Source organism: Mustela erminea, chromosome 10, assembly GCF_009829155.1.
Source record: "Mustela erminea isolate mMusErm1 chromosome 10, mMusErm1.Pri, whole genome shotgun sequence".
Lineage (NCBI taxonomy): Eukaryota > Metazoa > Chordata > Mammalia > Carnivora > Mustelidae > Mustela > Mustela erminea.
Window position 1 is genome coordinate 104,619,150 of NC_045623.1, and position 20,370 is coordinate 104,639,519.

General features: G+C 45.1%; 2 protein-coding genes across 20 annotated transcripts in view; both read right to left on the reverse strand.

Annotated features, from left to right (window-relative positions):
* Positions 1–690: 690 nt before the first annotated feature.
* Positions 691–10,060, reverse strand: VAMP3 (vesicle associated membrane protein 3). The gene is made up of 5 exons (XM_032302027.1): positions 9,952–10,060; positions 7,719–7,800; positions 4,314–4,472; positions 3,522–3,573; positions 691–2,472 (listed from the first exon to the last, which is right to left on the reverse strand). Coding segments are annotated over exons 1-5 (315 nt in total). The 5' UTR covers positions 9,954–10,060; the 3' UTR covers positions 691–2,452.
* A 1,446-nt stretch (positions 10,061–11,506) lies between these two features.
* Positions 11,507–20,370, reverse strand: part of CAMTA1 (calmodulin binding transcription activator 1) — an 821,619-nt gene continuing 812,755 nt past the window's right edge. For 11 of the 19 annotated variants that reach the window (XR_004276407.1, XR_004276406.1, XR_004276405.1 and 8 more), the window contains 2 exons: positions 18,440–19,897; positions 14,727–14,802 (listed from right to left, as the gene is read on the reverse strand). Coding sequence is in view for 7 of the 19 variants with exons in the window: in XM_032303260.1 (XP_032159151.1) it covers positions 14,739–14,802 (64 nt within the window). In the remaining 12 variants the exon portion in view is untranslated. Of the gene's footprint in view, positions 14,803–18,439; positions 19,898–20,370 lie in introns of those variants that run through there. The other 8 variants (XM_032303260.1, XM_032303256.1, XM_032303262.1 and 5 more) reach the window with 3 other exon arrangements.

Below are 20,370 nucleotides of genomic sequence, written 5' to 3' on the forward strand. Positions count from 1 at the left end.
TCTCATTATATAAAGGTCCCGAACAAATGGTACGATTCTGCTGTAGGTGCTTTACCAGGACGCAATAGCATGGCAGACAAGAAAAGTGGCGACCATCTTTCCAAGGTCAAGGCAATGGAAGAAGTCAACCATTTCTCTCTCAGGTTTATATAGGCAACTGGCATTTCACTGTAACCATAAGCAAAGGCTACTTCTACCCATATTGTATTGTTCCCTGGAGGTGGTAGATTAAAAGTGGAAGTGTATTCCATACTTCCACTAGGGTGGAATTCTCACACCCTAGGGGAAGGGTGTTCAGAATCAAAAGGAGAACTGTGTTTGGAGAAGGTTCCCGCCCGTCCACCTTCCCTTTCCCCGAGGGCCACAGAGGCAGCTCGCTATCCCACCAAAGAGGGCCAGCTCTGTGGTCTTTGAAGAACGTGTATTTAAGAAACTCAAAAGCCAGCTCCTGAGCATTCTGGCAATTATAAGAAAGCCAGCGCCCCCACCCCTCATCTCCTATACTTCTCACGAGAGGAAGGGTTTGCTTGGGTTCACTAGGGTAGGGGAAGATGCTGGGGGCTGGGGAGAAGAAGAGAAAGTGCATTTGGGGGTTCCTAAGTGAGAAGGGAGGCCAGCAACAAGGAATGCCAGTTTTGTGACTTGGACCGCGCACAGTGATTCTTCTACAAGCAACACAAGATACCAGAATCACGCTTATAAACAGTTTATTCAGTTCATTAGAGTGGGTAAGTTCCCAGCTAAATGCACAGATACAAGCAAGGTGCCCCCGGGTCAGTGCAGGAGCCAGCGGGTTACAGGGACCGGGCACGAGGCAAGGAGAGAGCACCAAGGTTTCTGAGTCAGACCCGGCTAGAGCCCGAGCAGAGGGCGGCCTCAAGGCCTGCCCCACTCTGATGGCTGCTTCCTTCCTCCTGTGGGACGTCCTGCAGGGCGTGTCCTCAACAGGCAGCGTCTCAGTGAGGCCAGGGCGAGAGATGTTAAAGGGAGCCCGTGTCCTGGTGCACCTCAACTGCTGCTTTGTGAGTCACACGCTGGCATATGGACAAGAATTTTAGAATCCTCTAGTAACCACGGGTCAGGGTGGTAAGACCTCAGCATTTCTCCCTTGGAGCCTCCTTGCCTATTTGCATGCCAACCTGAATTCCCATCCTTAAGCCACCCGCCCTGATGGTAAAAGTCTCACATACACCACAAGTCTCTCAGGTGACAAAGCTGTTTCCAAAGCAGCATCTTGTACAGTTTCTGACATTGACGAAAGAAAGAGTCTCTGGTTAGCTGTCCTCTGGGAACAATCATCCACCCCTGACCAAGGCCCGGTAGAAGGTACAATTCAGAAGACAGATTTAGGAAGTGGGATATGGATAAAAACAGGAAAACAAACTACCAAAGGCTATCGTTTATGCGGACCGGGCCAGTTAATGACCAGTTCACAGATGGTCTCCTTTGAAGGCTGCAGGACTGCTGCTCCCATAATTATCAGAGGCCCTACTGAGCTCAGGCTCTCGGGAGGAGATGCTCAGAGTCTGGCTTACACCTGCTCTTGCCCCTGGGAGAAATGCGGACTCGGGGAGCTGCACCACCCACAGCACTCCAGAGGCAAGACAGGCCTGTCAGGATGGAGAGGGTTCACAGACAGTATTACAACTTTAATTCTGAAGGGCACCTTAAGTTCCATTTGTCACTTTTTTGAATTTATGTGTCAGGAACAGATGTAAGGACACTGTAATGGGCATTCAACTTTTTGGCAAAATAGAAACTTTGGTCATAGCCATAGTTCTGTAAAAATGTTTTAAAGAGGCTATTTTTGATTAAAATACTATTTTTAGCAAGTGATACAAAAACAGTAACAAGAAAGTAAACATCTTCATATCTAATGTAAGAGCAGAAACTCTTTATCCACGTCTTATTTTTAAATACAGCGCAAGAGTCAGTAGTGCTTATAAACAGTAGAAAGTTCTCTTCTAGGGAATCCGAAAAATAGCAAAGTAAGGCACAACCTGTTACTGTTACAGATTTGCTTAGGCAGTAGTGTTCTTTCTGGAAGGCACAAACTGGAAATCTGATTACCTAAAGGCTTAGAATGTGGTTCAGAAGATGTCATATGGCAGGGACGGCTAGCCTGGAACAAATTCCCTTAACTGGAATTAATGGCAATTCCTCAGACAACCTTACTTCCAGGTGACGACACTCGGAAGTTAAGAGACGCTCTTCATCAGCCACTCGGCCATCTGTGAAGGCACCGGGCCGGGCGTGGGCTGGGCGGCTGCACTTCAAGTTCGGAGTGTTTATGACATCACAAAGGCACATGGCCTAGAAATTCAACTTTACAGTAACAAACAGAAACTAATCAGCTTAGACAGAACAGTAGGCGAGCTCGAGAATATAGCGGGTTCTAAGTCAAAGGTCTCGAAGAGGTTTCTTGAACGGCAGGCGGGGCGGCACTGGTTCTTCACGAGGAAACATTCCACACTAAGGGGGAACACAGGACAAAGCAGAGGAAACAGCAGTTCAGTCTCTCACTGCAAACCCGGAGTTAACAGTGAGCATCACGGTCTAAATGCGCAAGTCAACTAGGCCACCTTCTTACTAGTGGCGTCTCTACACTTTGCTGAGGGCTGGAGGTCACTGTCAAGAGAAGGGGTGGGAAGAACCGCTTTTGCAAATGGTTCCCAGGGCCTGGGCAACAAACATCAACGGCCTCCCGTACGGTAGCAGGAGTGGTGATTCCGGCACTCAGACTTCTGTGCGCACAGGCATGGCCGTACCGACGGGGGTACTTCCCCCGCTACTGTCAGTACCCCGTGCCCGGGACCATGCTACATGCCGTTCGCAGACTGAGCAGCGGTGTCCCCACAGCAAGTGGATGGGTGTTCTATTACATCCCCAGTCTCCACGTGAAGAAACTGAGGACCCGGGACATTAAGTTGCTTGCCCGGGGCTGCGCAGCTGGACGGGACCGGAGCCACAGGGGACAGGCAGTCATGCTTGTAATCAACAGACGAGACTGTCCCTCGTACGAGGAAGTATCGGATGAAAATGTGCTCAGAGTGAAAACAGATGGGGCAGTGGAAATGAACACATTTTCCTCTGACTTCAAAGGATCAATGTGTGTATTTAAAAAACCCTTGGATTTTAATGAAATAATCAAGTACTTAAAACATTTACTGAAGAGGGGTACCTGGGTGGCTCAGTGGGTTAAGCCTCTGCCTTCAGCTCAGGTCATGATCTCAGGGTCCTGGGTTCAAGCCCCGCATCAGGCTCTCTGCTCGGCGGGGAGCCTGCTTCCCCCCTCTCTCTGCTTGCCTGTCTGCCTCCTTGTAATCTCTCTCTCTCTCTCTCTCTCTCTCGGTCAAATAAATAAATAAAATCTTAAAAAAAATATTTACTGAAGAAAATGAAAATCTTTGGAGTGAACTAGTAATTCTGAGGGAACTTTTTATTCCAAGTTCTTGTATGTGACGTCAGCTGTGACCACACCGAGAAGACCTGAATAGTGGATTTCTGCCAGAAGAACTCACCGATGATGATGATGATGATGATGACGATGACGACAATCCCTATGGCCCACATCTGCGACAAAACAGAGACCATCTCACATTTCCAAACATATAGACGAGCGTGCTCACTGAAGACTGTAATATTCTAGTCATGGACCGAGAAGTTAAGGTACACTATAATCTGAAATTCAGTTTTTAAAGCCTAAATTTGCTGTTGTCGATTATAGTATGAAGTTATTTATCTGCTTTTTAGAAGATGGTCCAATGATCTGTGGTCCCTAGGAAGGCATCTGCATGGGCTACTAAACCCGTCTTGTGCATTGGGGACTGTCACTCGTGTGCCCTAAGGGGCTAGATACATCTGAGCTGTGGCAGGTGTTAAGGTCTGCTCTGGGGTGCGCTGCTGGGGGGCTGCTTTCTGCACTTCTGTGGAGCACACTGGCTTTCAAGCACCCCTATCCTGTGCCGCTGGAGCCTTTCACAGAACCACAGGCCAGTGGGCTGCCAACCCCAGCCCTTTCCTGCCACTGTGTGTGCAGGGCTTTGCGGGGGTAGAGACGTGGAAGGGCCTTGGTGGGCTGCTGACCCGATTTTGGACATTCCTGTTCTATACGCTGCTTAAGGTCAGCCATGGCTCACAGAGCATTCCTAGCTGAGGGCACGGGAAGAGGGCATGCGGTCAGGGCTTGAGACTCAGAGTCAAGCCAGAGTTCCACGTACGGGACATCAAACTCCTCTCCAACTCCCGCAGCCCCCGCAGGCCCTCTGAGAAGGGAGGGTGACTCCGTGTAAAAACAGGCCAAAGAAAATCACCTTGCAGTTCTTCCACCAGTATTTTCTCTTCAACTTGGCAGCGCTCGTTTCAAACTGGGATGCTCCTGCCTGTAGCGCGTCTGCGCGGTCATCTAACTCCGACAGCTTCTGGTCTCTTTCCAACACCTTATCCACGTTGACTCTCATGATGTCCACCACCTGAGCGGATGCAAGCACGCCGAGTTACACAGAGAGGGAGGGAAAAACAAGCAGAACTCGCAACGAAGTAAAAGGGCTCCTTTCCCTTCGGGTCAGCACTTGGTTACTCTGAGCCACACTTTCATTTAAAAAGGAGGGAGCAGGGAGGGGCTCACTCTTTCCTGAGGAAAACACCCAGCAAACTAGAAACAGAAGGCCACTTCCCTAACATGACAAAGAGCATTTGTGGAAAAACCCTCAAGTAACACCCAGGCTCAGTGGTGAAAGACGGAGATTTCTCCCCAAGATCCAGAACAAGCAAGGACGCCCGCGTTCACTAACGCCGTTCAACACTCCCCCGGGAGCTCTGGCCGGAGCAATCAGGCAAGGAAAGAACAAAAGACATCCAAATGGGAAAGAAAGAAGTAAAGTGGTAGCCATCTGCAGATGATTCCACGTATGGAAAATCCTAAAGAATCCACACACTACTAGAGTCAATAAACACGCTCAGTAAAGGCTCAGGGTACAAGACCAGCACCCAGAAATCAGAATGTTTCCATATAAGACAAATGAAAAGGAAATTAAAAAAAATTCCATATACAGTAGCATCTGGAAAAATAAAATAGTAGGGGATAAAGTGAACCAAGGAAGTGGAAGATTTGTGCACTGAAAACGAACTACAAGAAAACCTCGGAAAGGAGTCAAAGATGTAATTAAATGGGAAGACGTTCCAAGTTCCCAGATGGGAACACTTACTGTTAAGACGGCAAGATGCCTCAAAGCACCTACAGATAAACAGATTCAACGCAATCTCTAGTCAAATGCCACGGTCCCGCCACCATTACCATCCCCTCCCAGAAGCAGAAAACCCAGTCCTTAAATTTTTATGGAATTGCAAGGGGTCTGAATAGGCAAAACAATACTGAAAAAGAAAATGTTGGAGGACTCAGACTTTCCTTACAACCTTACAACAAAGCTACAGCAATCAAAGTAGTGTGATTCTAGCATAAGGACGGACACACGGACTGAGGAACCAGAAATTAACTCAAACTTCTATGGCCAAATGATTTTTGACAAAACTGTCAAATCACTCAGTGAGGAGGAAGATGGTCTCTTCAGCAAATGGTACTCGGACAACAGGACAGCTGTATGCAAAAGAACGAAGCTGGACCTTTACACCTCACCCTATATATAAAAATTAGCTCAAAATGGATTGATGACCCAAGTATAACAGCTAAAAACTATAAAGCTCTTAGAAGAAAACATAAGAGCAAACATTCCTAACTTCCAATTTGGCCATGGATTTGACACCAAATCAAGAACAACGAAAGACAAAATAAACTGAACTTCAAAAAAATTAAAACCTTTTGCTCAAAAGACATTCTCAAGGATATGAAACGACAATCTACAGAATAGAAGAAACTATTTGCAAATCATTTATCTAAGAAGGGTTTAATAACCAGAATATATATATACACATATATATGGGACTCTTGCTCCCCACCAAGGAGAGAAACAACCCAGTAAGAAGAGCCAGGCAACAGACTTGACTAGACACTTCTACAAAGAACGTAAACAAATGATCCACGAGCACATGAAAAGATATTCGACACCACTGGTCATTAAAGAAATGCAAAGCAAAACCACAATGAAATACTTCATATTCACTAAGGAGGACAGCGACACTCAGAGAAAACAGAAACTAACAAGTGTTGGTGAGGAAGCAGAGAAGCAGGGCCCCGGACACTGCTGGAGGGAAGGCAGGTGGCAGCGGCCACTGTATACAGGCTTGGCAGGTCCTCAAAAAGTGAAACACAAGATTACCACATAATCCAGCACTCCCGCTTCTAGACACATAGCCAAGAGAAATGAAAACATACAGCCACACAGAGATTTGTCCATGAATGTTTGCAGCAGCAGCATTCATGATAACCAAAAGGTGGAAACTCAAAAACCCCTCCACAGACGAATGGGAAACAAATTCTGTACACACACAGCACGGACCACCACTCAGCCCGAAAAAGGAAGGCGGTACTGACAGATGCTGCAACGGGGACCCTGCAAAAATGTTATGCTGAGTGCAAGAAGCCAAACCCAAAAGGCCACATGCGGCATGAACCCCTTTATCGGAAAAAGCCACAACAGGCAAATCCACAGCCACAGAAAGCGGACTACAGGTCACCAGAACGGGAGAAAAGGGGAACGGCAAGCGAGGACTGCGCATGTCCGCGGCGTTCTTGGGGGGGGGGGGTGCAAAAGTAGTGAAGCAGACAGAGGTTAACGGCTGCACAACACTGAGTTCACTGAACTCCCCTGGTTGATGGCTAATTATAAGTTATGTAAATTTCACCTCAATTAAAAACAAAACAAAAAAACAACAAAATACCTCCACCTCTCCTTAAAATTCCTTTGGTTAGGAAAAAGGACCCAGTTTGATTTTGTAAGTAAAAGAAAGCTTCATCCGGTTAGACTGGGTAAGGTGGGTAAGCATTCCACGGAAAGGTCCAAGTTTCAGAATCCAGTTACTAAACAAAACCATCAGACCAGAGTATTACCAAATGATTTACTAATGCAATCTGACCTAGGTTGGACTCTGCTTTTTAAAGCAGCTAAGTGCAGAAAGAGCGAGAGGTCTTTGTTGCACGCTGGCAGCTCTTCGGGCTACAGAATCCTAGTCGGAATTGCTCACAGTCTTCCACTGTGGGCCTGCACATACAGAGCAGAAAAAAGATGCTGGAAAAAAGACTCCAGGATTCCACAAACACAGATTTGTCGGGCTGGAGCACTCTGCCAGCATCTGCCTTCGGTACGTGAATGGGTGACAGCGGGAATGGAATTCCAGAGGTTTGCTCAAGCCTAGTAACCAGTGTGCCAGGCTACTCTAAGAAGCCTTTTGATGAAAAATCGGGTTGGAGGGATTCGTCTTGGTTCGAACAACTATAGACCTAATCCTTAAAACTCTATTACCCTATTTTATAAACTGTTTTTTTCTTTTCAAATTGTGGCAAACTGTAGCTTATAAAGTGGTTCCTGGAGGAATGCTCTCAGGAGGAGTGTCTGTGGTTCAGATACAGGATTCGGTCACGGGAAAACAAGCATGACTCCTGGAGACTGACTTCTCAGAAGCTTAGCTCATCTGTTATATTTAAGAAACAGCCAACATTTCCTTTATACTCATGCTTTTATGATACTTTTTCTAAAAAGAATTCTTTCCAGAGTGTTCCCATGTTGGTTTAAAATTCAGTTTTCAACACTGGAGACCAGTACCTCATCGACTTGATTTTGTGTCTGCTGAAGTCTTCGGTTGCTGCTGGAGGCAGCACTTGAACCTGCAGGTGCACCTGTAGACCTGAAACGTGGAAAGGGACAAGCATGAGTAAATTCTGATTTCAGATACATTTCTGTAAGGATGAAGACGTTACTCCAAGACCTCGCTGTTAGAAGTTTCAGAACTAAAGCAGAAAAGAAATCCTTTCCACAGTAATGAACAAAGGTTCTAATGACATTTCTTCGAATTCCTCTATAATTTCCAAGATTCATCCATATGTGAGAAGTGACCAGAGTCTAAAGTGAAGGTTTAACAAGCTTTACTCTGTAAGGCTGAAGCACCTGATATTAATATCAGGGATCCTAAGAGAGGGAAACTCTACCTTTTTATTGTTTAAAGGCACACATCTGCTTAAATGCACTCAGTACTCTTTTGATCTCTCATTGTGGCAAGAATTGTTTTCACACTTATGAACAATTACAAAATGCCACTTTTCCACTACGGAGAAATATATTCATTTACAGAAACAGGATCAGGAACATCAAGATGTAGGGAGGAGGGGTGGTGTGAGTGGGAAAGGGGAGATGCGGTGCCTCCTCTGTTAAAAGGTTCCCCTCTTTTCAAATTCTCACTGAATGCCTGTTTCTCCCCAGGCAGATCTTCCTTGACCACTGTGGCTCTGAAGTCCTTATTGCTTCCATTACTTGGTTGGCTACACTTTGATTTTTCACACACACACACACACACACACACAAACACACACGCACATACACAGTCAACCCTTGAACAAGGTGGGCTTTGGGGGCGCCAACCCCTTTCCCCACCCCACAACTGAAAATCTGAACGTAACTTTTGACTCCTCCAAAAATGTAACTACTGACAGCCTACTGTTGACCAGAGGCTTTACCAAGAACATAAACAGTCGATTTACACGTATTTTTTATGTTGTATGTATTACACACTGCGCTCTTACGATAAAGTAAGGTCGAGAAAAACTGTTAAGGATATCGTTAAGACAGAGAAAATACAGTAACTGTAGTGTTCTGTATTTATCGGAAAAAAACCCACGTGTAATTCACACCCATGTTGTTCAAGGGTCATCGGAACGTCTCGCCTTCCCTAGGAGATCAGACTCCTGTGTCTTAGATGGCTCTTCTCTGTACCCAAGACAGCACCAAGCATGCGTCTTCATACACCAGCTACTGATGCATCCACTGGTTCAAGTTCTTTTATACCTACCATGTGTCAAAGACCAGGGATGTAGCAGGTCCCATGCCTGCTCTTACACTTAATTTTATTCTCTGATAGGTAACAGTGAAGAATCACGTACTGGTACGTCTTCTTCAAGCGTTTTCTCATTTAATCCTTATTAACTCTTAGAAGGGGGTACTACCATTAGCCCCATCTCATGGAAGCCTAAAGTGGGGTTTAGAAAGCCAACACGGCTGGTTGCACTGGAGCCTGTCTCTAGACCAGGTCCCATATGATGCTACGGATCCAGACCTTAACCACCTTAACCACCGTTGATTTCCCGGCACAGCAGCCTCAGCAGGTACACTCCAGAGTGGTGGCCCTAGCTCCTAGGAGGAACCCTGGGAAAGCACCCATTCCTTCCTCCTCCGTAGGTGAGCCATGACAGGCTGGAGGGGCACAGGGGGTCCGTGGGACTCTTGACAGAATATTACCACGGGAAACTCCCATGTTTTCAGGGGCCACTACAAGATGGCTTCTGCCTCAAGAGGGAAGGTCTACAGCTCTGCTCCCGAGTCCGCTCTGACCGCTGCTGCCTCTACACACAGGGCCGAGGTCCTTTCCCTTGTAACTTCCGGAGCCCAGCCCAGCACCAGGCGGCAAACGGGCGCTCCAGGTGTAGGGCAGGGGCCACCGCTCCTCTGGGGAGCCTCGGGCCGGGGGTTAGGGGAAGGGGAGAAGGGGTGGGGTCCAGGTAGGGACAGTGGAGGGAGGGGGCGTTTCCTAGCTCCGGGAATCCCCCGGCAGCCCCGCCCCCGCCTCTTCCGCGACCGCCCGACCGCCGCGGGGCAGGCTCCGCCCGCCGGCAGCCCGTGTCCTCGGGGCCGCCGCCCATCCCTGGGCCTCCGGAGCCACCGCGCAGGCCCGCGTCCGAGCGGCTGAAGGGGGCGGGAGGGGGGAACCGAGCCAGGGGAGGATCCCAGCCGCGGGCCACCGTCTCCCGGAGTCCGAAGCCAACCCGCGTCTCGCCGCGTCACTCACATTTTGGTGGCGGCGGGCGACGGTCAGCAGAGCGGCGCAGCGGGACCGAAGGCCGGGAGCTGGGCGGGGCGGCGGCGCGGGGCAGATGACGTCGCCGGGCGCGGCCGCGGAGGGGCGCGCCGGAAGGGGGCGGGGCGTCTAGGGGCGGGGCCACCCGAGAGCGCGGGGTGGGGGCGGAGGGCGGGGCGCGAGCTGAGCGCGCGAGGCGGTGCGCCTGGCGCGTCGGGCCCGGCGAGGGGACAGTGTCGGTAAATGGGGGCGGGGCCATTTCCCTGGCCGTGACAGTACAGGGGACCCACTGCGTGCTTCTGCTGGACGTCCCGCGTTAGCCCGGTGGTCCTGGAGACCCCCGTTTCCCCGGGAAACTGGTTAAAATAAGATCGGAAGGCGCTCTGGGAGTGTGTATCACAGGCGTCCGTAGGGGTAGACTCCCTCTCTCCGTGTCGTTGGTGACTCAAGTGCCTGTCCCTGCGCAGGCCGCACCAGTCTGTTTACGGGAGCCCGGCCGTGAGGGGCTGGGTTTCGTTTCTGTATTCCTGCATTCCCGGGCCCCGGCACAGAGGAGGTCCTCAACTTCTGGTCGGCTGCGGGCGGAGGCACAGATCCAGACGCAGGGGGTTACTTGGCCGGGTGCAAAGTTGTGACCGGGAGGATTCCTACCAACGTAGACATCGCCTACCTTAAAACAAACCCAACAACCCCGTAACACTGCAGAACGCTGCCAGGTCAGCCGGCAGATGAGATGAGAAATGAAAACCAAAATCCTTAAATGCCGAACTGTCTTTTCCCACTGTGGCTGTAATAGTCTGAAAAGGGAGATGTTAGTGTGTATTAGAATAAACAAGAGTGTCGCGGAGGAGGTGGGATTTGAGTTGGGGAAGCAGGAAGAAAACTCTCCAGGCAAGGGATGAACAAACATGGCCAAGGACAGCAGCGGAAATGGACATGGCTTGCACCGCCCAACCAGAAGGGGCAGGTTGGGGTACAGGTGAAAAGAAGACAGAATAAAGAGTGAGGATAAGCACGAAAAGAGAATGTCACTTAAATGCAGTGGGCTGGAGAAACCACCGGGGCCTGGCGGAGTTGGGAGATACCCTGCCGACTGGGTCTGGCGGGGGCATCCGCACCGGACTCCGTGGAAGAGGCACTACCAGGGACACGGGATGACACTCTGCAGTGAAAGGAAAGGAGATGATGACAGAATTCTCAGAAGAGAAGATGCGTATTAGTAGTCAGCTGGAAAATGCCTTTTCAAAAGCAGCAGAGGATGTTCGCGGCAGTGGTGAATTTAGATTGGCGTCTCTATGTTTCAAGTAACTGGTATGTTGAGCGGTGCCCGAGAAGACGGCTGGGAAAAGCAAGTGTTCTAGGGGCAGTGGCTTACTAAGACATTTTTCTCTTACGGACACGTCTGAAGCTCTGTAATAGCGGATGACAAAACACTCTCTAGATCTAAGGAAATCCATGAAAGTGATCTCGTCTGGGTTTGAAACAGGCTGGTCACCCGGATTTCAGTATCAGGTAAAGTTAAAGCAAAGCACACACATAGTATGGGGAAATTTTCTTCATTTTTAATTTACAGCAGAAAGAATATAAAGCATTCAGAAAACATTTTCCATATTTTAAGGGCAATTCAAAACATTTTGCATGGTTTCCAGCAGCTGAGTTCTTCAACAGATCCATTGATTCAATGATGCTTCACATGCACAATTACAAAAATAAAACTTACAAAAAAGAAGACATCTAGACTAGTTTTACATGCAAGTCTCAGGGACCCCCCATTGGGCGCCAACTACTGTGTGGAACTGCCATAAGCGACCGTGCAGCCAGAGAGGGGTTCGGTTTATTGTCTTTATTTTCGTTCACACAGTACAGCTGATTTCAAATGGGTAACAAGAATAGCAATTAAATCTTCAGGAGACAGAATAAGATTAGCTATTAATTTTATAATGAAGTCCTACTCCTGGCACTTGGGAATTCAGATTATCCAAGAAAGCTGCGCTTACCTATCATCTTATATTCAAAATTAAGATTCACAACCAAGGAAAAGCGGTCAGAAATGCTTCGTTTCAGTGGAAGTGCATTCGTACCTCACCTACGATTCACAGTTGTACTGGTGGGCTACACCGGTAGGTTTTGAACCTACTTCCTATCCCCTCCGTAAGAACTCTCCTAATTCTATGTTAAGTCTTTATCTTCCAGAAGTTTCTAACTTACTTGGCTAATAATGTAGCATGGGAGACATTTAAAAAAATGAATAAATAAACAAACGTGAGGGTTAAAGCAAATCCACTGAGGTCATTACTCTTGTCAAAAGATCAGTTATTTGTACCATAATAAATGGAATAAATGTATCTAATTTCAGTTCTAATATGGGATATTCTGAAAGAGCTGGCTTTCACTTTCCTATTCCCATTTATGGATACAATTGTGTGTTTTGTAAATTACTCAGTGTCCTCCTACAGGTCAAATCGTTTAAAATAATAGGTATTTGGGGTGGGGGGAGTGCAACAGCTGCAACATAACCCACACATTTAAAAACAAAATCGAGCCAGGTCAGTTTACAAATGTACAGGTGGCTACTGGTTGTGGGGCTGTCACTGTTGTCAAAGCTGATCACAAGCGGTAAGACGTATACTGTACAGTAATCCGAGGTTGGCAGTGAAAGGAAGTAATTAAAAAACAAGTACAATTATAGAAAAGGCACCAAGAGCACTGACCCCAGTTTTTACCACAATCTTTTTGTATCTACCTTCCTTCGAAAGACACCAGTTTAAAAGCTTATTTGTGAATATTTTTAGGCTTCACAACGAGCCTTGAGTTTTTAACTTACAGTTGGCAGCCAGAACCAAGAAAAAGAAAACAAAACAAAAACTATCACTTCAGCTTCACACCAACTGATCCTGAAACTTTACCTGGGAATTTTAAACTGGCATCAGCAAATTCGAACTTTATTCTCTCAATTTAACGTTAGTAGTTTAATTTTTAAAAGCATCAAATTTCTTTGGCTCCTCGTTATATGGAAAGAGTAACAGACCATGACAACCCTACAAGACCAGTTTGCATCTTTTAAATTTTTAGTTATTTTTTGTGCAATTTTTGTTCCATTTTCTGATTTCCAGCAGGAGATATGAAAAACGTGAGACGTTTTCCTACTTGTCATACCATTTCTTTTGTCAGGTTTTGATCATTCTAAGTGTTCTTTGTTGGAGTGAGTGGATGGTGTTAAGCTATATACGGATTCATCTTATGATTATCTGTTTAGCAAAAGTAACTTAATTTTCTTAAGCAATATTAGCATTCACATTACTTGGCACCGTTGGCAAAAAAATTTTAAATTAAATAAAATAAACTCCTGGTAGCCAAAATTAAATGTAAACATATCCTTTTTTTTTTTTTTTAAGTAATGTTACTCTGCCTTTTATCCTAAGTCTAAATACAGTAGCTCTTTTTTTTTTTGTTTTTTGTTTTGTGCAGCTTAGTCATGCTTTAACAAAATGTTCTTCTAAAGAACATTTAAAATAAAGTACTCTTATAGTGAAATAAAGTTTTTTTTTGTTTCATTTTACAGACCATAGCCACTAATGCTTTGCTTTTGTTCATTTCTTTTTTCTTGATTTCATGCACATATCTCTTTGTTTTAATATATACAATATATACAAACAATACATCCACATTTTTTCTCGCTCGTTCAGACAAAACTATACAAATAATTTTATCTTGCCATGTTATTGACCTTTGTGAATAAAATATTTAGCAATTAATATAATCCCTTTCAAATATTTTCTCACTTTCCGATTCTACCTTTTATATATACACAGAAACTGCTCAGTTTGGATGAGATTATAGCCAAAAATATGGAATTTACTGGCCAGAACGCAGCACCACACTGATCTTTTAGGTGGCAAATGTCCAGGCAAGGTTTGTGATTCCTTAGAATGACTACAGTTTCCAAGGTTACTAAAAAAAGCTCCATGCTGTACCAATTCTCTAAGTAAATCTCATTGCACATGAAAGTAAGGCCCAAAAATTAAAGTGCTGAGCATGACAAAAGGGACAAGATGATCATTATACTCGCAGGTTCTTGGGAGGTGGTGGGGACAAGAAAATAAATTTAAACTCTGTAAGCTGTTTCTCATTAGTTCCCATGCATTACCCGTTTACCACACACCCGCCCCTCTGCAAATTTCCACAAGACATTAAAAACCTGCAGATTTTAAAAGTTGCATTAAGTGTGCTGTAGAGATTAAAACAAACACAAATTAAAATAAAATAAGATCAGTGAAGGAAATGAGAACACACGGACCCAATAAAGATTTGTATGATCTAAGCCCTCCACTGAGAATCAATCCCAAAGATTCAGCTTCTTGGAAGTAACTGACAGGTGCAGGAGCAGCACTCTCTTTTGTTGCTAGTGCATCCCCACCTTTGCTTGTCTATATTTTTGGTATAAATATTTGTACAGTTCCACACGATGTTTGAATACAGCCCTATATGAGAAGGAAACCGGCTTCTTCCTAAGAAGAGGAAGCCTCTCTCAATTCCTCGTGGTGTCTTGTTTTCCCATGATCCAACAGAAGATTGAGTTCCAAGATGTCTTGCTGATCAAATTAAAAGTTGTCCATGAAAGTGCAAATGCAATGACCAACACATTCCTGTTAAAATCCTGCAGCTGATCTCCCCAAAACTGCAGAGGGATTGTGTGTGTGTGTGCGTGTGTGTGCGTGCGTGTGTGTCGTTGCATGTCTCTGCTAAAAACAGAAATGAAAACAGTCTGAAAAGCAATGTCACATTGCTAAGGGATGCTGCTGTATGTCTTCAAGTTCCTTGGCCTTTCTCAACTCTTTCACTCTGGAAGAGAAACAGAACAGAACACCAGGTGATAGCTATATAGTGAAACCGTGGCTGGATGAGGGGAAGGGCGGGACTATTCCCTCCGAAGTGAAAAACCAAGACAAAAACCCTTTGGAAGACTGATGGCAAAAGAAACTCCTGCTAAGTTGCTGGGGGAAATACTCAAGAGAAAGACACGTCCCTTCCTGAAACTCTGCTCCGTAGCGAGTGCTCTGAACACAAAGCAAAACGGAAGTCGACTGCCCTAAGTCACATGTGACGGTACCGTGCTCATCTTAGGAAAAGTTAACTGTCCGCCTAGCTTTCCTTTGTAGCCTGTTGGGACCACCGTGAATGCCCAGCAGTTCCGCGGGAGGCACGTTGGGGAAACTGCACACACACTTGCTTCTGACACTCCCGGGGATTGAACTGCTTTGCTCACAGACTCAAGACGGGAGGTATCTTGCAGCCCGTCGGACCTGCACGGCCCTACCACTGCGCTCGAGCACTGTGCAGTGTTTCGGAGTCTCGGTATTCCTTACCTACCTCCCATTCCACACTGTAACTTTCTAAGATGTTCCGGTCACTTCCCCCCGTGCTCCCAGATGGACAGCAACAGGGGGCGTACCACTGTGTTCTATTTATCAAACATGTTGTAGTGAACAAATTTTAATGAAATTGTTGTCCACAGAGTCATGGGAAGTTCACATCAACAAATTATGTGTTACCCATCCCCTCTGGTCTATAGTTTTCAATATAAAACTTTGTCTTGGGTTTTGAATATGGCCACCTGACGTCGGTGGAGTGCCCGGGAAGGGGCTGTGAGCTAGATTATTTCCTTTTAGTGACAAATAATTGAGATCTTGCCTTAACAGCAAAATGATCAAATGCAAGTGTGACTTCAGGGTCTGAGTCCCGAAGGCAGCACCTGTGGTACTCGGCAGGCAGCGTGAGCTCTGCGGACCCTGTGATAACATTTGTTTCCTAAAACGGGTGTGGGAGGAGGGGTTCAGGCAAACAGAAGCTGCTGTTTCTCAGGACACGGATACCCTATACCTCAACAGCACGACAAGAAAAAGGCTCTTCTGTTTTTCTCCTGGGGGCCTATAGAGAGGTCAGTAATCCCCAAACACAGTTTTCTGATTCTCCAAGGCTAAGGTTTCTGCTGTTATCTTTTAAGTGATACTGGTCAATTCAGATTCTATCTTAAAACAAATGCCAGTTTACTTTCTAAATAGATTCTTGTTGACACTCAGGGAGAAGAAAACATTTTGAAAAGCATAGGAAGTTGTTGTTAATATCTGGGATTCAATGGCCTGACACATACGCTATTATAGCAATTGAAGAAAACAATATATTTACCACCTCCAAGCAGAATCATTTCTGAGTATTCTGCAAAGTTGATACAATCTCTTCAGAGAGAAGTTGCTCTCTTTCAGAAAAAAAAAGCTTTATTATTTTATCATCATGAATACTGAAAAAAATTATCATGTTTGAAAACTTATTTGCCTGATTTATTTACTAAATACACCAGGTCCAGCTTGATCAACAGTGTATCTTCAAAATTGTTAAATCCCTCCTCCTCAACAGGTACGTTTAGAACACGTTGACATTGCTCTGTTCACAACTGGACCCGGGTATTATTTAGTTTCAAATCTTGTAATTAAATATACCATGGATTATTAAGTTTCAGGGTAATTTGGATCATATTACAACGCAGAATTGTGCATCATTATTGGTCCCTAATTTTGGACATGCAGACTCGATAAATGGCTTTTTAAAAATTGAAACATGCTATATCGTGTGTTCAATTTTTAAACATGCAAAATCTATACTAACAGCCCTCTGGCTGGAAAAATGCAAGGCATGCACCGATGCCACCTCTACTTCTGGGCATGCAAATATCTGTACTTGTGCAGAGCTTGTTGCGAATCCCGCAAAATGTGCATGCCACTTCAAAGACAACATTTTATTTCTGCACCAGTACAGAACTCATTCACAGATATGCAACAGTGACTCCATCACTGATGAGACTTCTAGAACCTGAAGAACCCTGAACTCAAAACCTGACAGCATAAACACAGATATCCATCCACAGTTTTTCGAGAGTGAAGAGGAATGCTTTAAAAATACGAAGTTCATCATCGAGATGAAAGAAGAGAGTGAACTGTAAGCCAGAGATGTTTCCTACAGTCTCATACCAAAGAAGCTATCATCTGCTGATCACAGTGGGTAAACCTTGAACAAAAGCTTTTCTTTTAGTTAAAATGGCCACATTAGTTTTTGCAGGTTTTTGGTTTTGTTTTTGCAATTTCTTTTGAAACTAATTAAAAAGTTAACTAAGTTTTCATGAGGTTTTGAAGTCACTAGGTAAATCTTCTGCTATGAACTAGCAACAGATAGCCTCGCGTGGCTCTAGGTCAAGGCCAGATGCATGCCCACACACAGAGGTGGCGATGATCGTCTACACTGGAAAAAGGAGACGCCCTGATTTCTAGGATTTCATCACCCCCAAGCTATGGTGGGGAACTTGGTTCTCAGTTTCATGATGAAGTTTTTACAGTACGTCAGCATGATAAATGATACCCAAATGGCTTCAGTGGCATATAGGCTTTTTTTTTTTAATCAGATGTTCAAGGAGATCGTGGAAGAGGAAGAGAAGGCTTCCGTTCCAGTGGCTGTACGGGCTAAGTATTCATTACCTCGTTTAGTCCTCCCGACACATTCCCATTCTCTCCAATTCATAAGTGCAGAACCTGAGATTTATAGCAATGAAGCAACGTGCCCCAGGTAATACAGTTAGCAAGTGGTAGAGGGGGGACTCGAGCCCAGGCCTGTCTGACTTCACCTCTCTACCTCGCTGCCTCCAATATATGGTCAGGAGAACAAAACAATGGGAAAAAACAAAAAACAAAAAGCCTAGTTACGGTATTGGTTTTCCCAAAGGCATTTGGACAATCTCTGTGGCATGAGAGGAGTACGTTATTGAAAACTGATAACAATTAATACCTTTATTCCTAACAACTACGTTTCCTCAACTCTGAGAGGCTGTCCTTTATGAGACCTTATGCTGATTTTACTGATTTTACTACAGTGTTTGGGAGAACAAAAATTCCTACACTTAAAATGCACTTAACAACTTTATAAAGATGGACCAGAGGTCTCAAAATAGTGGGAATAAGAATCAAGAGAAGGGAAGCATGTTATCCTCCTCCAATTTCTAATCGGCAGACTACGCGCACGTCAATTTCTCTCTCGAGGTTTAGATGAAACTGAGAGACCCTCATAATCTGTCCTACTGAAGTCACAAATGGAGTTCTAAGTTACTGGAGGGCAGATTATTAGGACAGAGTACAGGTGCCTAATTTTTTATTTTATTTTGTTTAATGTCAAATGTCAATTGGACAGAAAGTAATGTTTGACTGGTATATTACTGCTAAAGAAACAGAACAATTAACTCTATCACCGAGGTAACTTAGAACATTTGATACTCGAATTTTTCTTCACAAATCTTAAAAAACCGATGTTTCAAATAGTTACAGAAATTTGTGGCTGCCTTATCTCTGCCAGGACATGAATTGCCACTAAAAGGCCCATGTTGACTACACGTACGTTTACCACGAAGGGTCATAAAAGTTTAGGTGTTAAAAGTTACCTGTGGGTTTTTCTCCTTGTTATTTATATTTCCAAAATGTGCTACAAGGAGTGTACTTCTGTAATAATTATTCCTGCTTGTCATTCTCCGAAAAAAAAAAAAGAGTTTATGTTTTTCTATCCATCTTTTACTACGATGACATCTCACAAATGTTGCAATCACATGACACAAAACACCCAACTGAAAAATTCAGTGGAGAAAAAAAAATTATTTTATGGTCCCAAACCAACATCAACGGACTCAACTGCTGTTGATACTACCTGTATTAAGAGCCTACTGTTTTCAGCACACTTACTGGCAAATAGAGACCAGAATTTTTAAAGCTGGAATTATACTTGAAGATCCAGTCACCGTATTCATAGAACTTAGAATACAGATGTTTGATAGACTTCTGTCCCGTGGTGCGTGCTATCTACAGGCAGCTAACGCTTACTGAGGTTTTGGCTCTCTAAAGGAGTTATACCTGTGAGATTCATTCAGAGCCAAGAGAGAACCTAACCTAAGGATGTCCTGGTCATCTAAAAACAAACCCCACTATGATTGCACTTGCTTCTGAACTTCACCCCACAGAAGACGGGCAAAGCAGCCTTCCGTGGGATGGGACAGACAGTTAACTGGGACAGGGACTACAACTTCTGCAGCTCGATGGCTCTCGCTACCATATGGAGAGCTGCCAGGAGATCATTTCTCAGCCTCCGGTCAGCACCGTGGAAAACGGTACTCCTAGGACTGGCTTGGAGTTGAGGTAATTAGGGCAGCAAGACTTTGACCTGTGACCATTCAACAGGGATGGGAGACAACCCCAGGATTTGCCCGAGTGTTCTAGGCTGAAAAGAATTGCCAACTTGGGATACGGCTGCAGTCTTAACAACAAGAAAAACAAAACAAAACGAAACGCCAACCCCCCAAAAAACCACCAACCCCCCCAAAAAAAACCAAAGAAAAAACAACAACAACCAAAAAAACAAATGTTGCATTCTAATGTACCGAAGTGATGTAGGAAGCAACAGCACTGAAAGCCAGCAAAGCCCACAGGGTTTATTCCCGTCAGACGTCCAATGAGAATTCATGAACACATGAAGTGGGTCTGCTTCCGGAACTTGTAGCAAACAATGGCTCCGTGGGTAAAGCATAAGGCAAAGCGGCTTCATTCCATCTACTCAGGAACGCTCAGCCAGAGAAATGTTTCATGAGTCAGTGGATTTCAGCAGGTATATTCTTGCAATGCTGGACGTCAAAAATATACAGGGCAGCCAGATGCGGCTTTCTGATGAGTTACCTGTTGCTCTGAGAGCTGCAATAGCTCGTGGGGAATTTAGGAAAAGAGAGATCTTGCCATTTTCCAGAAATCTCATTTGGGTTGCAAAACAAAAAAGACAGAGAGGCCCAATAAGAATGACACAGAGCATGTTGTCTGCAATTTAACACACACCACTGTGTTCCAAAAATATTCATTTCCTAAAAGAGGCAAGTAAGACAAAATTACTTTGGATATTTGAATTACATCCATGATGACACATCCCACACATTCATTTCCTACTCCTCACCAGATATATTGGGCCGCTTGGGATCTACGCCTCATGTCTTATTTAACTAAGGAAGTGTGATGTCACCGTGCTTGACCTAGAGCACTGTCTACTTCTCTCCAGTAACCAGGAGCCTTCCAGGCATCGTCAGGGAATCGGCCCTTGGATTAAAGTATATACCACAAAGCAGAAAGTGTCAAGTGTAACCTGCAGATCTTGACGATGACCCACTGAAGAGATTTCATAGGACGGTTCTCAAGAGTCAGCACCGAAATCACTACTTACCCAGATAACTGGCACCATCTGGCAAAGTCAAGAGTTTGGAAACCCGGTTGTCAAATACAGAGAAAATCCCTTGCTTAAAATTTTTGTGGCCAGAGAGTGTTACCTCTTCTTCCTCCAATT